This window comes from Rattus rattus, chromosome 2 (genome assembly GCF_011064425.1).
Source record: "Rattus rattus isolate New Zealand chromosome 2, Rrattus_CSIRO_v1, whole genome shotgun sequence".
Taxonomy (NCBI): domain Eukaryota; kingdom Metazoa; phylum Chordata; class Mammalia; order Rodentia; family Muridae; genus Rattus; species Rattus rattus.
In genome coordinates, this window is record NC_046155.1 from 158,631,279 (window position 1) to 158,649,426 (window position 18,148).

The 18,148-nt window shown below is 39.8% G+C and overlaps 1 protein-coding gene across 1 annotated transcript; it reads right to left on the reverse strand.

The window, feature by feature from the left end:
* Nucleotides 1–10,956: 10,956 nt before the first annotated feature.
* LOC116893354 (keratin-associated protein 19-2-like) lies at nt 10,957–11,388 on the reverse strand. Its single transcript, XM_032895159.1, has one exon. The coding sequence runs from the start codon at nt 11,386–11,388 to the stop codon at nt 10,957–10,959; it is 432 nt and encodes a 143-aa protein (XP_032751050.1).
* Nucleotides 11,389–18,148: the final 6,760 nt, after the last annotated feature.

Genomic DNA, 18,148 nt, shown 5'->3' on the forward strand with positions numbered 1-18,148 from the left:
CGCTTGGGTGCCCTGCCATGTATAGGAATTTCCTCATATGGAGGAACCAGGACTGATTTACTTGCACCACAATCTGTCTTTCAGGAAGCTATGCTTCATGCTTAAAAAAAAACTTATGCACTATTTGAATGCTGCAAAACTAAGCCTGTAAAGTTTAAAAATCACCAAAGCCAAATCATTTTACAGTAAAGCTCTCTCTTTAACTCAGGAATCCTGAGGAGAAGGCACAGTCTTCAGACATAGGAGTCCCTGTCTAAAACAAACACACAGAAAACAAGCTTAGCCCTCAAGTGTACAGCAGCCTATCCTTAAACAAGAAAAAAAGATTATTCTAATTCTATACTACAAAAGGCAAGCAGAGGAGACAGGGATGATATACAGAGGGTCAGGAAAGCGGACAGAGGTGTGTAGCAATGGTGTATGGGGTACTGGGGGTAGCCACCAGAAAATTCCAGATGCCAAAAAATCGAGAGGCTCCCAGGACCCAATAGGGATGAGAAATGACCAACAAAGGGGAGGGAGAACCTGTAGAGACTATATCCAGTGGATAGGAAGGGCCCCTGGCTGAGGGACAGAGCCACCCGCTCACCTCAAAAATATTAGCCCAGAATTCCTCCTGTCAAAGGGAAATGCAGGGACAAAGAGTGGAGCAGAAAATGAAAGACAGGCCATCAAGAAACGGCCACACCTAGAGATCCCTCCCATGTGCAGACACCAAACCCAGACACTATTGCTGATGCCAAGAAGTTCTTACTGACAGGAGCCTGTTATATCTGTCGCCTGAGAAGCTCTGCCAGAGACTGACAAATACAGATGCAGATGTACACAGCCAACCATTAGACTGATCACAGAGACCCCAAAGGAGAAGTTAGAGGAAGGACTTAAGGAACTGAAGGGTTTGCAACACCATAGGAAGAACAACAACATCAACCAACCAGACCTCCCCCCCCGACCCCCAGAGCTCCCAGGGACTAAACCAGCAACCAAAGATAACACATGGAGGGACCCATGACTCAGCTGGATATGTAGCAGAGGATGGCCTTATCTTGAGTCACTGGGAGGGGAGCCCCTTGGTTCTGTGGTGGCTGGATGACCCAGGGTAGGGGAATGCTAGGGTGCTGTGGCAGGAGTGGGTGGGTGGCACCATCATAGAGGCAGGGGGAGGGAAGAGGAGATGGGGGCTTGTGGAGGGGAACGTGGGGAGGGGGGATAACATTTGAAATGTAAATAAATAGGATAACCAATAAAAATGGAAAGGACAGGTGCAAAGGTGCAGACAGAGATCTCAGATCATTCAGGCGAGTGTGGCTGAGCTTGAATGTTCATTGAGCATCGCATCTGGTAACACGGTAGAACTTGACCTAAAGGTTCTCAGATTTCTGTTAACTTCAGCACATTTAAAGCTATATTATACTAGCAGGGACATTTTTCACAACAGTAAGGTACAGCCATCTTAAACAAAGGACTTTCAACAAAGGGACAAACAAAAAAATGACAGATTTAGACTTCACAGTGCCAACCAGCAACGAATGAATGAGAAGGTCCAGGTGATTCGAGTGAAAACCAGATTAAGAACAACTTCCAGTAAGAGTAAGAAAAACATTGCCTTTCATCACATTGATACTTCAAGAAGCTATCCACGTTCCCACTTCTTCCATGAACCTTAGTGTTTGTTCTTAACTCACGTGATCACAGTTCCCTGGCGGACTGGTTACAGTTCCGACTATTAAGGCCTGCAGAGTGGGCACCAGCAGGGACTGAGATGGCCCAACTGGCAAAGGCACTTGCTATCAAGCCTGAAGACTGAGTTCAGGCCTGGAGACCACATGGTAGAAGGGTAAGGAGAGATTCAAACGGACCCTGGTACCCTGTTCTCTGACCTTCACAAGCACACTACAGCACTCCCATGGTCATAATAAAGATTATGACTTGTAGTTTTTTCTTCTCCCCACCTCTCAGCAGAATAATTAGATGTATTCAGTGTAGGTACATGATCTAGTAATGCTGAAAATCCTATTTTTGTGTTCCTAACAGAAAGATAAGATTTAAGTAGAAGGCAAGACTATGGAATTACTAAGCACTAAGACATTGTCCTGCCCAATACCCAACAGCACTATGTCAGCTCCAGTCTCTCCTGGAAGAAGAGCCCATCCCTTTCTTCTGAAAAAAAGAAAAAACAAACAAACTTGTTCTTTTCATCTAGAGAACGTCCAAATATGTAATTGATGTACTAGATCAGCAGTCATCAACCTTTGAGTCTCCACCCCATTGGGGGTCAATTATCAGACATCCTGCATATCAGATATTTACAGTTATGATTCATAACCATAACAAAAGTACAGTTGCGATGCCAATGGAAGAGCTTGGGGAAGGACTGAAGGAGCAAAAGGGGATTGCAGCCTCATAAGAAGAACAATATCAACTAACTGGACCACCCAGAGCGCCCAGGGACTAAACCACCACCCAAAGAGTACACATGGAGGGAGCCAGGAATCTAGATCCATATGTAGCAGAGGATGGCCTTATCTGACATTAACAGTAGGGGAGGGAGGTTAGGGGAATTCTAGAGGGGGTGAGGCAGGAGTAGGAGAGTGGGGGAGGAGCACCCTCATAAAGGCAAAGGGAAGGGGGAGAGGGAAGATGGGATGGGGGGTTGGTGGAGGGGTACCCAGGAAGGGGGATGTAATTTGAAATGTAAATAAATAAAATGATTAATAAATAAAAAAGAAATAGCAACCAAATGATTTTATGGTTGAGGACCACCCCCCACCCCATGAGGAACTCCATTAGAAAGGTTGAGAACCACTGTGGTAGATGGAAATAAAATATTGCTTCACCCCAACAGAACTATTTTAATGACCATAATCTGGAAATTTATTTCAGGTTCTTTTGCTTCTGGTTTTTCTTTTTGTTGTTGTTTGTTTTTTGTTTTTTTGTTTTGTTTTTGGAATGCGGTCAAGAATGTAAGCATAGCGTTTGAAATCTGCTTCAGAAAGCCACAGTATTAGAAGCACCAATACTTTGGGTACAAGTCAATTTTAATAGCATCTTGACAGTTTTGAACAGCAATAAGTTAAAAAGAAATCCTTCAAATGAAGCTTCAAACAAGACTTGCATTTAAACCAAACGTAGATGCTAGACAAGGTCATGTTTGGTCAATGCAGTGCCCGTCTGCTGAAAATTATGGTGCGTGATCACATGTTATATGTCCTAAACGATAAAAAAATCCACCATTTAAAAAATGTGTCAACAGGGCAATCTCCACCTATAATAGCACCCCTTAGAGAGCAAATGTAAATGTGTGTTTACATGTCATTAAATTTTAGAGTTAGCAATAAAGAATGAAAACTCAAGGACATAAATCATATAGAACGGTAATCACAGCCATTAGCACACAGGGAGCGTTTCCGAGCCCCGCTTAAAGTGGAAGCCATGGAGCAACTCTGCCCAGAGTATGTAGAACATCTGAGCTTTAGATTTTAAAACTGCAGTAGCAAAGTTAATTGTGGTATATGCAAACGAGATTTACTGAAAGTCTTTGTATCCATTCCTTCCGATTTGACAGAACTTGGACACAGACCGTCTTTGTTTCCCATTTAATTATTATACAAAATTTAAAAGGCATGTAAATAAGTGACTCAGACCTTCACTTGTGAATTAATTCCTTCCTTCCCCTAAGTTTAAGAGGAAAATTTCCTCCCCTCCATTTCTTTCTTCCCAACCAAATATTTTTGTACTTATTCAATAATTGATTTTGTTACCAACACAAGCTCCATTAAGAAGCGACCATAATTAATGTGAGCAGTTTTCCTGTCTTTCTCTCCCTTCCTCCTTTCGGTTTACTTCCTTCCCTCTTGCCTAGCTTTCCTTCCTTTTATTTCCATTGTGTGATTTGAAACAAAAATCAACATGCAAATCAAAGAAAATAATTATTCCATGAAAACTTATTCAAAGAACCCTTCTCCTCTTTGAAGTGAATTGAAGTGCACAAAGATCTCTGACATCAATGGTAAGTGGTCAAACCTGAATTAGCAGGATTCACACATGTCAGCCTACGATTAAAGCCATGGTAGAATGGGAGTCCCTGGTCATTTCCTGTGTTGGCTAAGAGCCTTGGAGGCAGATCCAGTCCAGATTCACTGTTGATGTCCTGGGTGTTGAACTAGGGATGGTAAGTTGAAGAGCAAGCTTCAAGTAAATTTGTTATGCATGGCCTGAAGGAATTTCTGAGTAGAAAACCTCTGGGAAGAAAGAGTCAGGATCCACAGTCTTAGTCGAATAATAGGACAAGAACTGTCAACCCTGAGTAGCTCTTGTTGGTAGAGAAGCCTGTGCTATTAACTAACACTTTGTGTCACAATCCACCATGGAGAATGTCTACAGAACATTAAAGGTCATTTAACAAATGGAAAATAGAACAGAAATGCTCCCCTTAAAATACACACACACACACACACACACACACACACACACACACACACACACACTCTCTCTCTCTCTCCTGCATCCATCAATTCTTTGTAGAAAACTTTGCCATTTATCAAGGCGGTGGCAAACAGATTGTCTTTATAAGGTGTCAGTGAAATCAGGCTGTGTCCAGACTTAAGTTAATGCATACTGCATGCTGGTTTCTTAGACTGTACCTTACAAAATGACAGTTGTGAAGGCTTCTCCATTTTAAAGAGAGAGAACAATTGTGCACCTGGGTGGGCACTTGAAATGCACTTGGAACATCTCACGCAGCACAGATAAACCACTTATTCACAGGAGTAGACAGAATGCCATCTTATTAAGTGTTAATACTTGACAACATGGGAGCATGTGTGTTTGTTAATACCATGTCAAAAGGAAGCAGATATAAGGACTTATTGAACATATCAAACTAAAGAAAAAGTATAGTCACCTCACCTGAACACCAAAAAAAAAAAAAAAAAAAAAGGTCTACACCTAGAATCATGATGACTTTGATTCCAAGGGACCTGACCACCTGGTATGAACATCCAAGGCCAACAGACAGAGAATTTATAACTGTCCCTGGCCTTCAAACTTGTTTGGTCCCTAATGTGACTTACTTACCTGCTGTCTGCCTGATTGTCTATAGAGGGTTTCTGTCTGGTCTTACATAAGTGTCTTTTGTTTGATTTGGTTTTTCGTTGTTATTGTTTTGTTTTGTTTTAATTTGGATTGTTTGATTTTCCTGTTAGTTTGGGTTTATTTGTTTGCTTGTTTGTTTGTTTGGTTTTGGTCTCCACCTGATCTTGCCTTCTCAATCCCTGCAGCTGGACTCCATCCTGCAATCCACTTCCAAACAAGTTAAACTCTCGGGAGCATGGTCGCTGCTTCAGCTCCTTCCCTCACACTGATTTGGTCCCTTATCCAATCAATACAATTTGTATTTCCGTTTCCATCAAACTATTTCTTAAACATCTGGCTTTCTCTTTCATCAGTCACTTTACAACATATAAATTGTGTGTGTGTGCGTGTGTGTGCGTGTGTGTGTGTGTGTGTGTGTGTGTGTGTGTGTGCGCGCACGCCTGTGTGTGCGCGCGCACGCGCACTCGGTGCATTTCTGTTCACATGCTCATGTGTATGTGTGATGCATGATTCTCAAATTAGTATTAGTAGTTATTGTTGGAATAAAAGCACATGTGTTCATAGAGTTGGAGAGATGGCTCAACATTTAAGAATACATACTGGTTTTATAGGGGACCCAAATTCAGTTTCTAACTCCCAGGTCAGGCAGCAGGCAGCCATCCATAATTCCCTAATTCCCACTCCAGAACATTTAGATCTCTTTGGCCTCTCTGCGTGAAGTTACTCATTTGTATTACCCTCAGGAAGACAAATAATTATACATTCACACACACACACACACACATGCGTGTACACACACATGCACACTATTAAAATGATAATAAATCTTAAAAATAAAGAATCTATATTTCACTCTGGCAGGAAACTAGGTAAGGGCAGTTTTGTCTTACTAATTTGTGTCATAGAATGTCCATCATCTTATTAGTTTCCTGTGATGTAAGAAGTTTTAGCAGTGCTTTGTTTCTGACAAAGCATGATCACCACAGACATCGTAGCTCTCAGTAGATGCTAAGGAACATCGCAACGCAAGACGCCTAGGCCTATCCTTCCTTAAGACAAAGATTAGGGGCAGGCAATGCTGTGATTGGCTAGAACAGTATCACAGAACAAGATACAGCCAAAAGCAATACTCCACTGCACAGTAAAAGAAGGCGCTTTCTTGGCGACGGCACAACTGAGAGACATCTGAGAGAGTTCGTATCTTGAGCAAACAAAGAGAAACAAGTTATTTCTCATTATTCTTCATAGATAACCTACCTGTTTCTAAGCTTGCATAGAGAAATGAGTTAAGATCATTTCCATCAAGCTATAGTGTGCAGCCAGATATCAGAACTTCCTGTTTTAGTTGGGGTTTTGTTGCTGTGAAGAGACCTTAATAGTTGACAAAGACAACTCCTATAACGGACATTTAATTGGGGCTGGCTGACACTGTCAGAGGTTTCACGGTGGGAAGCATGGTAGCGTGAAGGCTGACATGGTGATAGAGAGGCAGAGAGTTCTACATCTTGATCCAAAGGCAGCTAGAAGGGGTCTCCCTTCCATACTGGAAGGGGCTTGACCAATGGGAGTCCTCAAAGCACAGCTACACAAAACACACTTCCTCCAACGAGGCCACACCTACTCCAACAAGGCCACACCTCCTAACAGTGCCACTTCCCTTGGGCCAGTATATCGAGACCCTTGAGTCAAAACTATTCAAGCCAACACACTTCCTAATTTAAAAAAATCTTTATATTAGTTGCAAGGTAAGAATCTAAACTAATAATAAAAGCTTCGAACATTTACTAGATAATAGATATAAAGCATAAATTTTCTCTAAGATATCACAGAAAGAATATGGCAACAGTAATTAAAAAAACAGGAAGAGTAAATTAAAATTTTATTCGTGTTAAATATGCATTTTGGTAATGGGTTACAGAGGATAAAGATTCAAAATGTTCACAGAAGCTGTTTAAACATTCCTTGAATAAAAGCAAAGAACAGTATTTCCACGTCTTGTGCTTGCTTCTCAATATCCATGGCCTCCGAAGCCAAAGCCATATCCGTGGCCTCCAAAGCCAGAGCCATATCCGTGGCCTCCGAAGCCAAAGCCATATCCATGTCCTCCGAAGCCAGAGCGATATCCGTGGCCTCCAAAGCCAGAGCCATATCTGTGGCCTCCAAAGCCAGAGCCATATCTGTGGCCTCCGAAGCCTGAGCCATATCTGTGGCCTCCGAAGCCAAAACCATATCCGTGACCTCCAAAGCCTGAGCCATATCTGTGGCCTCCGAAGCCTGAGACATATCTGTGGCCTCCGAAGCCAGAGCCGTATCCATGGCCTCCGAAGCCAGAGCCATAGCTCAGTCTGTGGATGCTGCTACACCCACAGCCCAGGCCTCCAAAGCCACCATAGCCATTGCCCAGACCTCCGTAGTAGCTGCTGTAGTAGCTCATGGTGTCAGGAGTGGTAGTTTTGTTCTTGTGTTTAAGGAGAGATTGAGTGTGAGCACCAGCACTGACAGTGAAGCTTATATACCACGGGCCGCGGATATGATAAAACACGTGGGCCTCCTTTGTGTCATTCCATGAATAGCAATTACCTGAGACAGCACTTTCATCCACTGTCATTTGGCCAACATCTGTTAAGGATGTTTAAGATTTATTTGGCTACTTAGTGAGTTTGTCTCAGAACTTAATGCTTTAACCTTATTAGAAAGAGTCATTGTATCTTCCAAGTGCAAAGATAATAGACCATAACAGAATTACTTATTATTAGACAATACCAAACGCACTAAGTGTTCTTGAGTGTAAATTAAAATTCTTCTAAGATCATTTTTGGGGGGACACTGCTATAGTTTGAATCCACAACATTTTGGGAAATAGTGCAGATCAAGACTGAAATATATCTGTGCTTCAAAAGACATATATTTTCTATCATGTAAGGCAAAGACAAGCCACAAATTGCCACCTGATTTCTAGAAGTATAAGATCTTGAGTTAGTATGATTGCCATATTTCTTTTGGGAATCACACTCAATTATGTTATATTTATTTCTGCTTAATGACATAACTCAATCGAGCTACAAGTGGAAAGAGAGACAATGACAGTGATTGAAAATTCACTTCACTTCTTGGCGGAACTCTCTGTAAGGGTCTTCATCTTGTCTCCATAGGGAGTCCAGTACCAGGTCTCCCACAGACAACATCTGCACCCTCTCTCTTTATCTTGTTTCTCTCATTATCAGTCTGTTTCTAAGGTCTGACTCCTTCAAGTATCATTTCAAAGATCTCCTGACTTGAATTTGCCACTGTTTATTCTACCAGCATGAAGGGATGAAGAGGTACAATGGACATGGCTATACCCCACCCACTCGACTCTACATTATTTAGTTCACCATGCTCAGTAGATGGCATGGACCCTCCACCACTTTCTCTGTTTGGACTCTTCTGTTGGTTTCGTTACTTTCATGTGATTTTGAGATAATATTTCCTATGGCATAGGAACCTTTGCCCTAAAAACAGCTGAAACATCCTAAAAAAAAAAGTCCCTAACCTTTCTAAAACCAGTTAGTTTGTTATAACTAAGTTATTTAGTACTTAAAGAACTAATAATAACTTAATTTAGTACTTAGTAACTTAAATAATAAGAGTTATGTAGCATGTAAAACAATTTTACAACTCAAAAAGAACTTAAATTCAGTAAATGTAAGGCACAATGAGAAGGAGTAGATATTGTGATAGATATTCTTTAGGAACATTGTATAATTGGTTTTAGTGTCCCCTTGGCTCATCCCAATGAGGTGGCTCTGCCCAAGGCTGCCTTTAAAATTGACTAAACCTTACCCACATGAAGCCACATCTTGAAAGCTGAGTCTCACATAACTTATTGTATGACCATAATTATCATGTTAGGTTTTTCTTGGAATTTATAATATTTTTTGAATGACATGATTTTTAAGACAGTAATATTCCATCTATAATTTTAAAAAGGGGGCACATTCTTTGTTCTAATGGGTTTGGTTTTTTTGACCTTACCTAGTGTTAATATTGAGTGGTCAATACTCATTCAATAAGTTGTAAGAATGGAGTTTATTAATATGTTATACGAATCTATGGATCATCCAGAGAATAACTTGAGAAGCTTATCAGACACTCTAAGAAGTATTTCAAGACTAACATGAACTCCTGCTCTCTTTCTGTGCATGTAAACGTAGCAGTAGAGCTACACTAACCTTTTCTTGAGTGTCAGTGGAACTGTAGCCAAATTTCCTTCCATTTTCATTCCGAGGCAGACCCAGATTTTTTAAAACTGTAGTGGATATCGTCAACCCTTCTATTCACTCTCACGAACCACATTCTTTACTTAAAATCTCCTCCCTTAATTCTCAAGATGTTTTAAATATGTCTACGGTTTTGTGTCAGGCCCACTGGAAGAATGATTTATAACTGCAAATAAATCGTAGCTAAGAATTTCAGGTTATGATTCTGATACTCTCTGAATGTTTTACTTGTTAGATGCATAATTTTGTGCATGGAAATAATATGGGATAAAAATGAAAAAACCTTTCAATAATTTGATAAATGGTAAATGCAACTTCATAGAAGATGTACAACTATACAGTGCAAAGACTCTTCCTCTGTTGTAAGCAAGAAAAAGTACTTGAAAAGTAAACGCAACAAAACCATTATTTTCCTCTGATTTGCAACCTGTTGAGGACCCCACATTTTTCTGTCCATACATTGGATCAAAAGACAAATTATGCTTTTATTACTCATTAGAAGTATCTACTCGTGGCTTACATGAGTCTTTACTTGGTTTATGGATAGAAGGGTGAAAACAGTCTCACTGTTTACAGAAGTGTAAAACCTTTAAAAATGTAAAGCATTGCCTATCAACATAGAAATTGATTGATAAATCTTAAAGAAAACAAATTGGTATAGTATTGACTAAACTAAGAATTTCAACAGTAGTAATAATTTACTTTTCTCCTTTATAGCCTTGTGATAACTTCAGGAAAGGTATTATCTAAGTCAGAAAGGAAATGCCTTCTGGGAAATCCTAAGACACTGGATCTGGTTATACCACCCAGCCTTCCACAGCATTGCTGAGTGCCTAGTCACTGGGTCAGCCCGGAGCCCTGGGGAATCCCAACCTCTAGCAGTTTTAACTGAACGTGCAGGTCATAGTAAATTTTCACTGAGAGTTGGGTTTTAGCACTGGCCATTGGTTAGTTAAATTCCAAGTAGATAACTTGTCAGTTGGTTGGGTCAATTCTCAATTTCAACAAAATGAGTTTACTAAAGAAGCAAATGTTAACACTGGTCCTGACCTGGCAAAATTTCTAAACTTATTAGATAAAGTATAAAACTTAAACACTTGTATCCAGCATGTGCTGGCCAAGTCATGGGAACCATATTTCTATCTTCTTACCCTTTAAATACTACTCAGCCCTCACCCAGCCCTTCTTGTTCTTGCCCTCTCTATATATCTGTCTGTATATATGTGCGTTTGTGTATTTATTTAGGTGTATATATTCTTGAATGCGTTTTGTTGTTCTTGACAGATTCAACATTTTTTCATGTACACCCCCCAAAAAAATTTTTAAAGAATCACATTTCAATTTCTTATTGAATCATTTATTGGCAATTGGACACAAACCCACTGTAAGTCCCCAAGCTTAGGATGTGGGCATGTTTTATCCATGGAGTCTTTAAAATTGTAGAACTTGACCTATTCAGTTGGCTTAGCACCATCGAAGCTTCTTGGCTAGGATTTCTCAGAACAAGTAATGAAGATATCGAATGGTGAGTTACTAGAGTGGGATTTCAGTAGAAGCTGGAGAACCCATATCCTCCACAGTGTGAGGGGCGGTGGCAGCCATATCAGTAGCCTCCGAAGCCAGAGCCATATCCGTAGCCTCCGAAGCCAGAGCCATATCCGTGGCCTCCGAAGCCAGAGCCATATCCGTGGCCTCCGAAGCCAGAGCCATATCCATAGCCTCTGAAGCCAGAGCCATATCCGTAGCCTCCAAAGCCAGAGCCATATCCATGGCCTCCAAAGCCAGAGCCATATCCATAGCCTCTGAAGCCAGAGCCATATCCGTAGCCTCCGAAGCCAGAGCCAGAGCCGTATCCATAGCCTCTGAAGCCAGAGCCTCTGAAGCCAGAGCCATATCCGTGGCCTCCAAAGCCAGAGCCGTATCTGTGGCCTCCAAAGCCAGAGCCAGAGCCATAGCCTCCGAAGCCAGAGCCACAGCCCAGTCTGCGGATGCTGTTAAAACCACAGCCCAGGCCTCCAAAGTAGCCGCTGCTCATTGTGTTAGGAGAGGAAGGTTTGAGCTGTTGTTCAAGGTAAGATCCTTAGTGTGAGTATCTACACGTGCAGGGGGAAGCTTATATACTCAGTGCTGAACACGTGATAAAACCCGTGAGCCCTCCTTTCTTTCATACCAAGTTATGAATTCACTAGAGACACCTCATTCATCTGTTCTGCTAACTCAAAGAGAGGAATATAACTCATTAAAATGTTGCACCTTTCTTCTCTGCCTTGTTAGAATACCGGTGAACTCACTGTGTCCTTTTTAATGGGAAAATGGCAATGCCTTCAAAGTTGGGTAATTTAAATTCCTGTAGTAGAATTCATTATTGGGCTTATTGTAGCATTCATATGAGACAGCCCCTTTTCTCTAAACATTTTCTCACTTACATCATTCGGCTAAGTTGTAACATCTAATATCCATCGAAATCCTAATAAGTGAGTTTGTAACCTCCAAATGTGTTTTTGGGATTGGCAAATGAAGGATCTGTCCTCTTTCAAGTTAAGAGGGCATGTTTACATGATACACACACACACACACACACACACATACATATATGATATATACAATATACATATATATTACTTTGTTCATCATCATATGAAACACTTTTGGCTTATTAGAATATTAAAATTTAATGTGGAAATCAAAATTATCAAGATACTAAATTCATTTTACGATCACCTAAATAGCTTTTCACATATTTCCTTTACACCATTATCCATTTTCGACATTTCATTTCCCCAGACTGGACTCTAAGATGCTCAGGACCCCCGCTGCATGCCTTTCCTTCTGGCCCCTCCTCTTCCTCCTATTTCATGCAGCAGTTATGTATCAAGCCACGCTCTACCTCATCGTTCGTATTTATTCTCTATTTTTTTATAGTACCAGCTGGGTCTTTACTAATTCCTCTGTTTTGTAAAACAGACTTTTATATTTTTATCCACAAAGTTAATATTGCCACAAACGTTCCCCCTGGTCCCGTGTTTTCTGCTCTGGATGCCTTGCCCACACTGTTCTGTTTCACAACCACTGAAGAAATTGGTGATTTGTAAATGTTTGAGTATTTTGAGAAGTATTTCTATACTTTTGAGATTGTACTGTTTGACCAGGATGCTTCAAATTTCTTATGACTTTCCACCTCCAAGTATTAATTGCATTGTTTTATGTATGAGGGTACAAAGAAGGGTGTGAAGGGGGACAGCCACTTCTCTCAGATTTAAAAATGTTATTCTTAAAGATGGGAAATGAATCCAAGCTCGATCCTCATTGGAATGCAACCATATTATAGGCTTTGAGCTTTAATCAATATTTCACGTTATGTGACATTACCAGAGAATATATTTGTTCTATCTCTTTTTTTGATGTTTGCGTAAGGCATTCATGATAACATATTTTTCTCAACTAGATTAATCAGCTTTCTACCAAAGGAAATAACCATCCTGTTGGGTAAAAGGGAAAAAAAATGGGTTCTGTCTAAAACAGCTTCCAAGCAAAGTTTGATTCAAACTTACATTTTCCAAAGGGATATTTCAACTAATATTTGCTTTCAGGTGAATTGTTTTCCTGCTTTATCCAAGTTGGTTTTACTGTTCATTCTGTAAAAAAAAAGAAAAACACAGGTAGAAAAAAGTAATCTCTTTCTCAATGAGTCATTTTGAACCCCAGCCACACAGCACATCCATTAAAAAGTTAAGGATGCCATTAGAAGCTGAGGCAAGTTTCAGAGATGTGTGCTCACAGCTAAAGGTTCATCCATGCTCTCATTTTGATGCACATAGTGGCGTGCACTCACACTGAGGTAAACACTACAAATGAAAATGAACTCGACTGTGGTATACCCTGGATCCCGTAGTCACAATTTCAGAGAAGCAGCAAGTTCTATGTTCCTGTGTCTAGCCCATTTGTATGCATATCCACAGTTGTACATATATACATGCTTAAAGATAAATGGTAAAAGAATATATATATATATAATATATATATATATATATATATATATATATATCAACAGGTCAAAGCTGAACATAGTGGTGTGTGTTTACAACACCTGCTCTCAGGAATCACAGTCAGTCCTGACACAGTGAGAACCTCCTCGTGAACTAAGGTTTGCTTTGATCATAACCTACGGAAACTCCATAGAAAGGTGAGGTTTGCTTGAGCTGTGCACGACAGTAAACATCCAAGCAGACAGGCCATTTCAGTGATGTGATAGGAGAACAGCCAATGTGGTATCTATAATAAAATTGTAGGGACCAGTTTTATTGTCATATAATCATAAACACACAAGCAAACAATTGCAAGCTCCAAATGACAGTCCAGAAGTGAACTGCAAGGCAGACATTTGGATTGAAAATACTTTGCTATGATGAGGAGTAGAAGGAAGAAAGTCCTGTTGTAGAACTGAGTGAAATGAGACAATCAGTCAACTGAATAAGTGCAGCTAAAAGCTGCTGAATTAAGTACGAACTAACCTCATATGAAAAATTGCCCTGCTTAATTGCTAACGTAAAGATCAATGGCACATTTAATTATCAACTAAGAATGTACAAAGGAGTAGGGTGAGATTGGAGAATTCAAAAACTTTTCTGGCAGAGCTACTTTCCTTCCCCAGTATGCTTAATGATATGGTTTAATTGAAAATATTCTATTGATTTTATAATTAAAGCAGGAAGCTTACTGAATGTGAGTTGAGAGCAAGTTGACAAATATCCGTAAGTGTAACAAATCACGTTTAACATATGAAAATATAGTTATGTTGTCAGCCTCTTGTTGACCTGAATGTGAGTTTTACCTTGTGGAAAAGAAAACAGAAAAGTATCACTTATTGATCTTCGCGATGCTTTTAATTCAATCCCAAACTATTATTAGGGCAATTTATAATGGTTTGTATGTTTATGGGCTCTTTCCTTCATAATGGAATTGTTTAGATTCATCAGCATGCACACATAATTAAATTTATAAACAGAAAGAATATGTTCTTTACTAAACATGTGGATTTATTAGAAGGTGAAGAAATAAATACCAAATCAATTACAAAGTTAAAGAATTCTGGCGTTGTGAGGTCATCTGTGCGATAAACTGAAAACTGTGGGGCATAGTCAATTTTTGTGCACAGCTAACCCTATCCTGAATTTAGTTGTAGAGTGAGTGAAGCCATCTTTAGAGAGTTCTCCTATTGCTACTCTTCCTGTTACTATTATGGTTCTTGATATTACTTATTATTGAATGTGAAAACAATCTACTAGAGACCAGAGAGTCCACATCCTAGGCATAATGGGTGGGAACGTGCATCCACAGCCCTTGTAGCCAGACTCATAATCAGAGCTCTCACAGTCACTGCCACACCCCAGACTGCCAGGGTCTCCACATCCATAACCACAGCCACTGTACTAGATTCTGAAGCCACCATGGCTGCAGGCTAGCCCAGATCATAATTACTGTGCTTGTTCATGGTGTCCAGAGTATCGAGTTAGTCTGGTCAGGGCAATAAGACCAAATATTTATCATTTACTGTCAAATTTTCATATAATTCTATGTGCCATACTTCACAAAGCCCTGACAAAATGAAGACGGCCTCCAACTCACCGCAGTGTGAGAGTTTGCTTTGTGTTCATGGCGCCCCTGAAACCCATTACATCACCTTTAAGGCAAGAAATTTCTGGTTCTACCTTCAAAATCTGGACCCAGTAAGCCCTAAACAGAGTTGTTCACAGACAAACAGAAGACAGTGTTTTAGTACTATGTTGAAATTCAATATCACTTGATATCTAGGTTTCTTGGAATTATTTTGTTTTGCTTGCTATTAAATGAAAAAAAGGCAATCAGATCCAATGTATTATAGCCTTCCAAAGCCATGCCTGTCTCACACTGAGCTTCGTTTCAGTGGGGGGATACCTTTGAAAACCCTGAAGGCATCAGCCGACCGTCTGCTGTGGGCCCCAGTCATGATGAACTTCCCCGGGGAAAGCTGAAATGGACTCATCAGTTTTTTAAATCTTCCTTTATCACTATTTTAGAGCATCGATCCTTATAACCATAAGCTTTACCTTAATTCATGAAAAATAAAAACTGTTTTTATCTTTTAACACGGCATAATTGTTTAAATGTGAACGGCAGTTGTTAACGATAACTAGAAATCTATTTTGTAAGCAGTCTCACAAACAATCCAAAATTTAACTGTTTTATAATGATTTCATGTATATTGGGTATCCAAAGTATCGTCATAAAGTAGTGGTTACGGTCCCCTCCCCTGTCACTGTCCTCACTGAGTCCTCACTTCCTCTGAACCTTTCTTCCTGCATCATCTAGTCAGCTGCTCACGTGCCCATCACTTTCCACTGAAGACTTAATTTTTCATATAAAATCGGTGTTATCATGTAGAGACACATAGCTCCTTTCACCACAATCATTTTAATCTCTTCCCATTTGCCTCTTACATGTTTATTTACAACATAATAGCTGACTGGTGGCTCATGAGATAATAAATATGTATTAGAATCTCAAATCTTGAGAATGTTCTGTTACAAATGACTATATAACTCAACAACCATTTACACTGGAGATGCCTTGAAAAATCCCCCCAAAATAACCATGTTGTAGAGAGGTAGAATAGAAGAGATAATATTTGAGATGGAAATGATTTTCAGCCATCCTTAAGATGCTGTCCATGTGTATGGAAACTCAAGGTTGCTGTGAAGCATGCCTAATCTTTACTCACAGATAACCTCGAGTTCAAGTTTAAACATAAGCAGCTTCTATGCCTTTATCCGTAGAGATAATTTTCATGATTGTTAATATGAACATGGTTATCTGTGTAGGAATACCAGACTATTTTACAACTTAACTTAGAGAATAGGTGATGGTTTTGACCATTGTTATCTATAGCTGTAGGTTAAATATTTGTGACTTTTGGCTTCCATGCAGCCTTTCACCGTGTGTGTGTGTGTGCATGTGTGTGTGTGTGTGTGTGTGTGTGTGTGTGTGTGTGTGTGTATGTGCAAACACATACACATACATTCATACATGTGCACAAAACACAGTCAGGAATTTATAACAATAATACACATTACCTATCTTTCTGCTTCTTTTAAATGTTTATTCTGAATGAAAAACAACATTTAGGAATTTAATATTTCATTCTCATTAATTCAAGCTGAAGCCAGGAACTTACAAATAAAACAAGTGGTTTTTAAGATGTCACAATTTACTTACTTGAATTTACAAATTATTTACATGCTTAAGTAACAAATTGGTGCAATGTGCTGTCCATAAGATAACCATATCCGTTCCCCATAATAGGAGATATTCTAAATCCTTCCATTTATTCCTGCAGAGATGCACAGAGGCAATAGATCAATATCCGATAGCACAGTACCTCTGCACTGTACTGTTTAATACATACTATATAGATCACTCTTCTTTATTAGTATGGGCAATCCCTATAAATAATATAGATGGTATTAATAACTTGAAAATTAATATCTGTTGTTACTATCTGTCAAACTCTGTAATCCTCTAATCAAATCACTGGATCATCATTGCTCCGACGGAGTCCAGTAAAGTGATAATACCCTTGGAGAATACAAACTCAAAGGAGCTCTCTCTGACTGCTGAAGAAGGGATCCATACCTGTGATTAATGAGCAGGTCTGACAGAATTACTTACTACTTATTTGTATTCATACTGAAAGACACTACATTAATTAAAACAAAAATACTAAATAGGAAGATAATTAGAATACGAATATGAAAGGTAAGTGAATTCTTGCAAATTTATGTCTTGATTGGATGAATTGGTGGACAAATCTGTTTTGAAATGAAATGGCTTATTTGAAAATGCTCGTGAACAAAATGTGGAGCAAGGGCTGAAGGAAAGGTCACCCACAGACTGCCCCACCTGGGCATCCATCCCATATGCAGACACCAAGCCCAGTCACTTTGCTGTTGCCAAGAAGTGCTTGCTGACAGGAGCCTGATATGGATGTCTCCTGAGAGGCTCTGGCAGAGCCTATCTGATACAGATTAAGATGCTTGCAGCTAACCATCCGGCTGAGCACAGGGACCCCAATGGAGGAGTTAGAGAAAGGACCGAAGGGGTTTGCAACCCCATAGGAAGAACAACAATATCAACCAACCAGACCCCTTAGAGCTCTCAGGGACTAAACCACCAACCAATGAGGAAACATGAAAGGACTCGAGGCTCCAGCCTCAAATGTAGCAGAGGATGGCACTGTATGGCATTAATAGGAGAACCCCTTGGTCCTGTGAAGGCTCATTGTTCCAGTGTAGGGGAAATGTCAGGGTGTTGAGGTGGGAGTGGGTGGAGGGAGTGGGAGCTTCCTCATAGAAGCTGAGGGAGGAATGGAGGGGGTGGAAAGGTGAGAAAAGGTGATAGCATTTGAAATGTAAATACATAAAATATCCAATAAAAAAGAAAGAAAAAACGCTAAATAAACAAAACATAAAGCAAGAGCCAAAGACAGCATTTTCAGGAGCAAATAAGTAAATGAATGCAACATATGCTGATTTCCAGTAGAATAATTTATTGCAAACTAAACCAGAACATTCTATATGTATTGTCTATATGTATTGTCTATATGTATGGAGTGTCTACTTTAATGATGAGATGATAAACCCTCTTCAAACCTTGAACTCTTCAGATTTTCTTGGCTCAGTCCATAGTAGTATAGATTCAATATTTGATTGATTTGACCAATCTTATTATGATGTCAAGCACTGGTTTCCCAGGACAGCCCT

What these genes read in the sequence shown, in the direction of transcription:
- LOC116893354 (XM_032895159.1), bottom strand. Translation starts at nt 11,388, where the DNA reads ATGAGCAGCGGCTACTTTGGAGGCCTGGGCTGTGGTTTTAACAGCATC.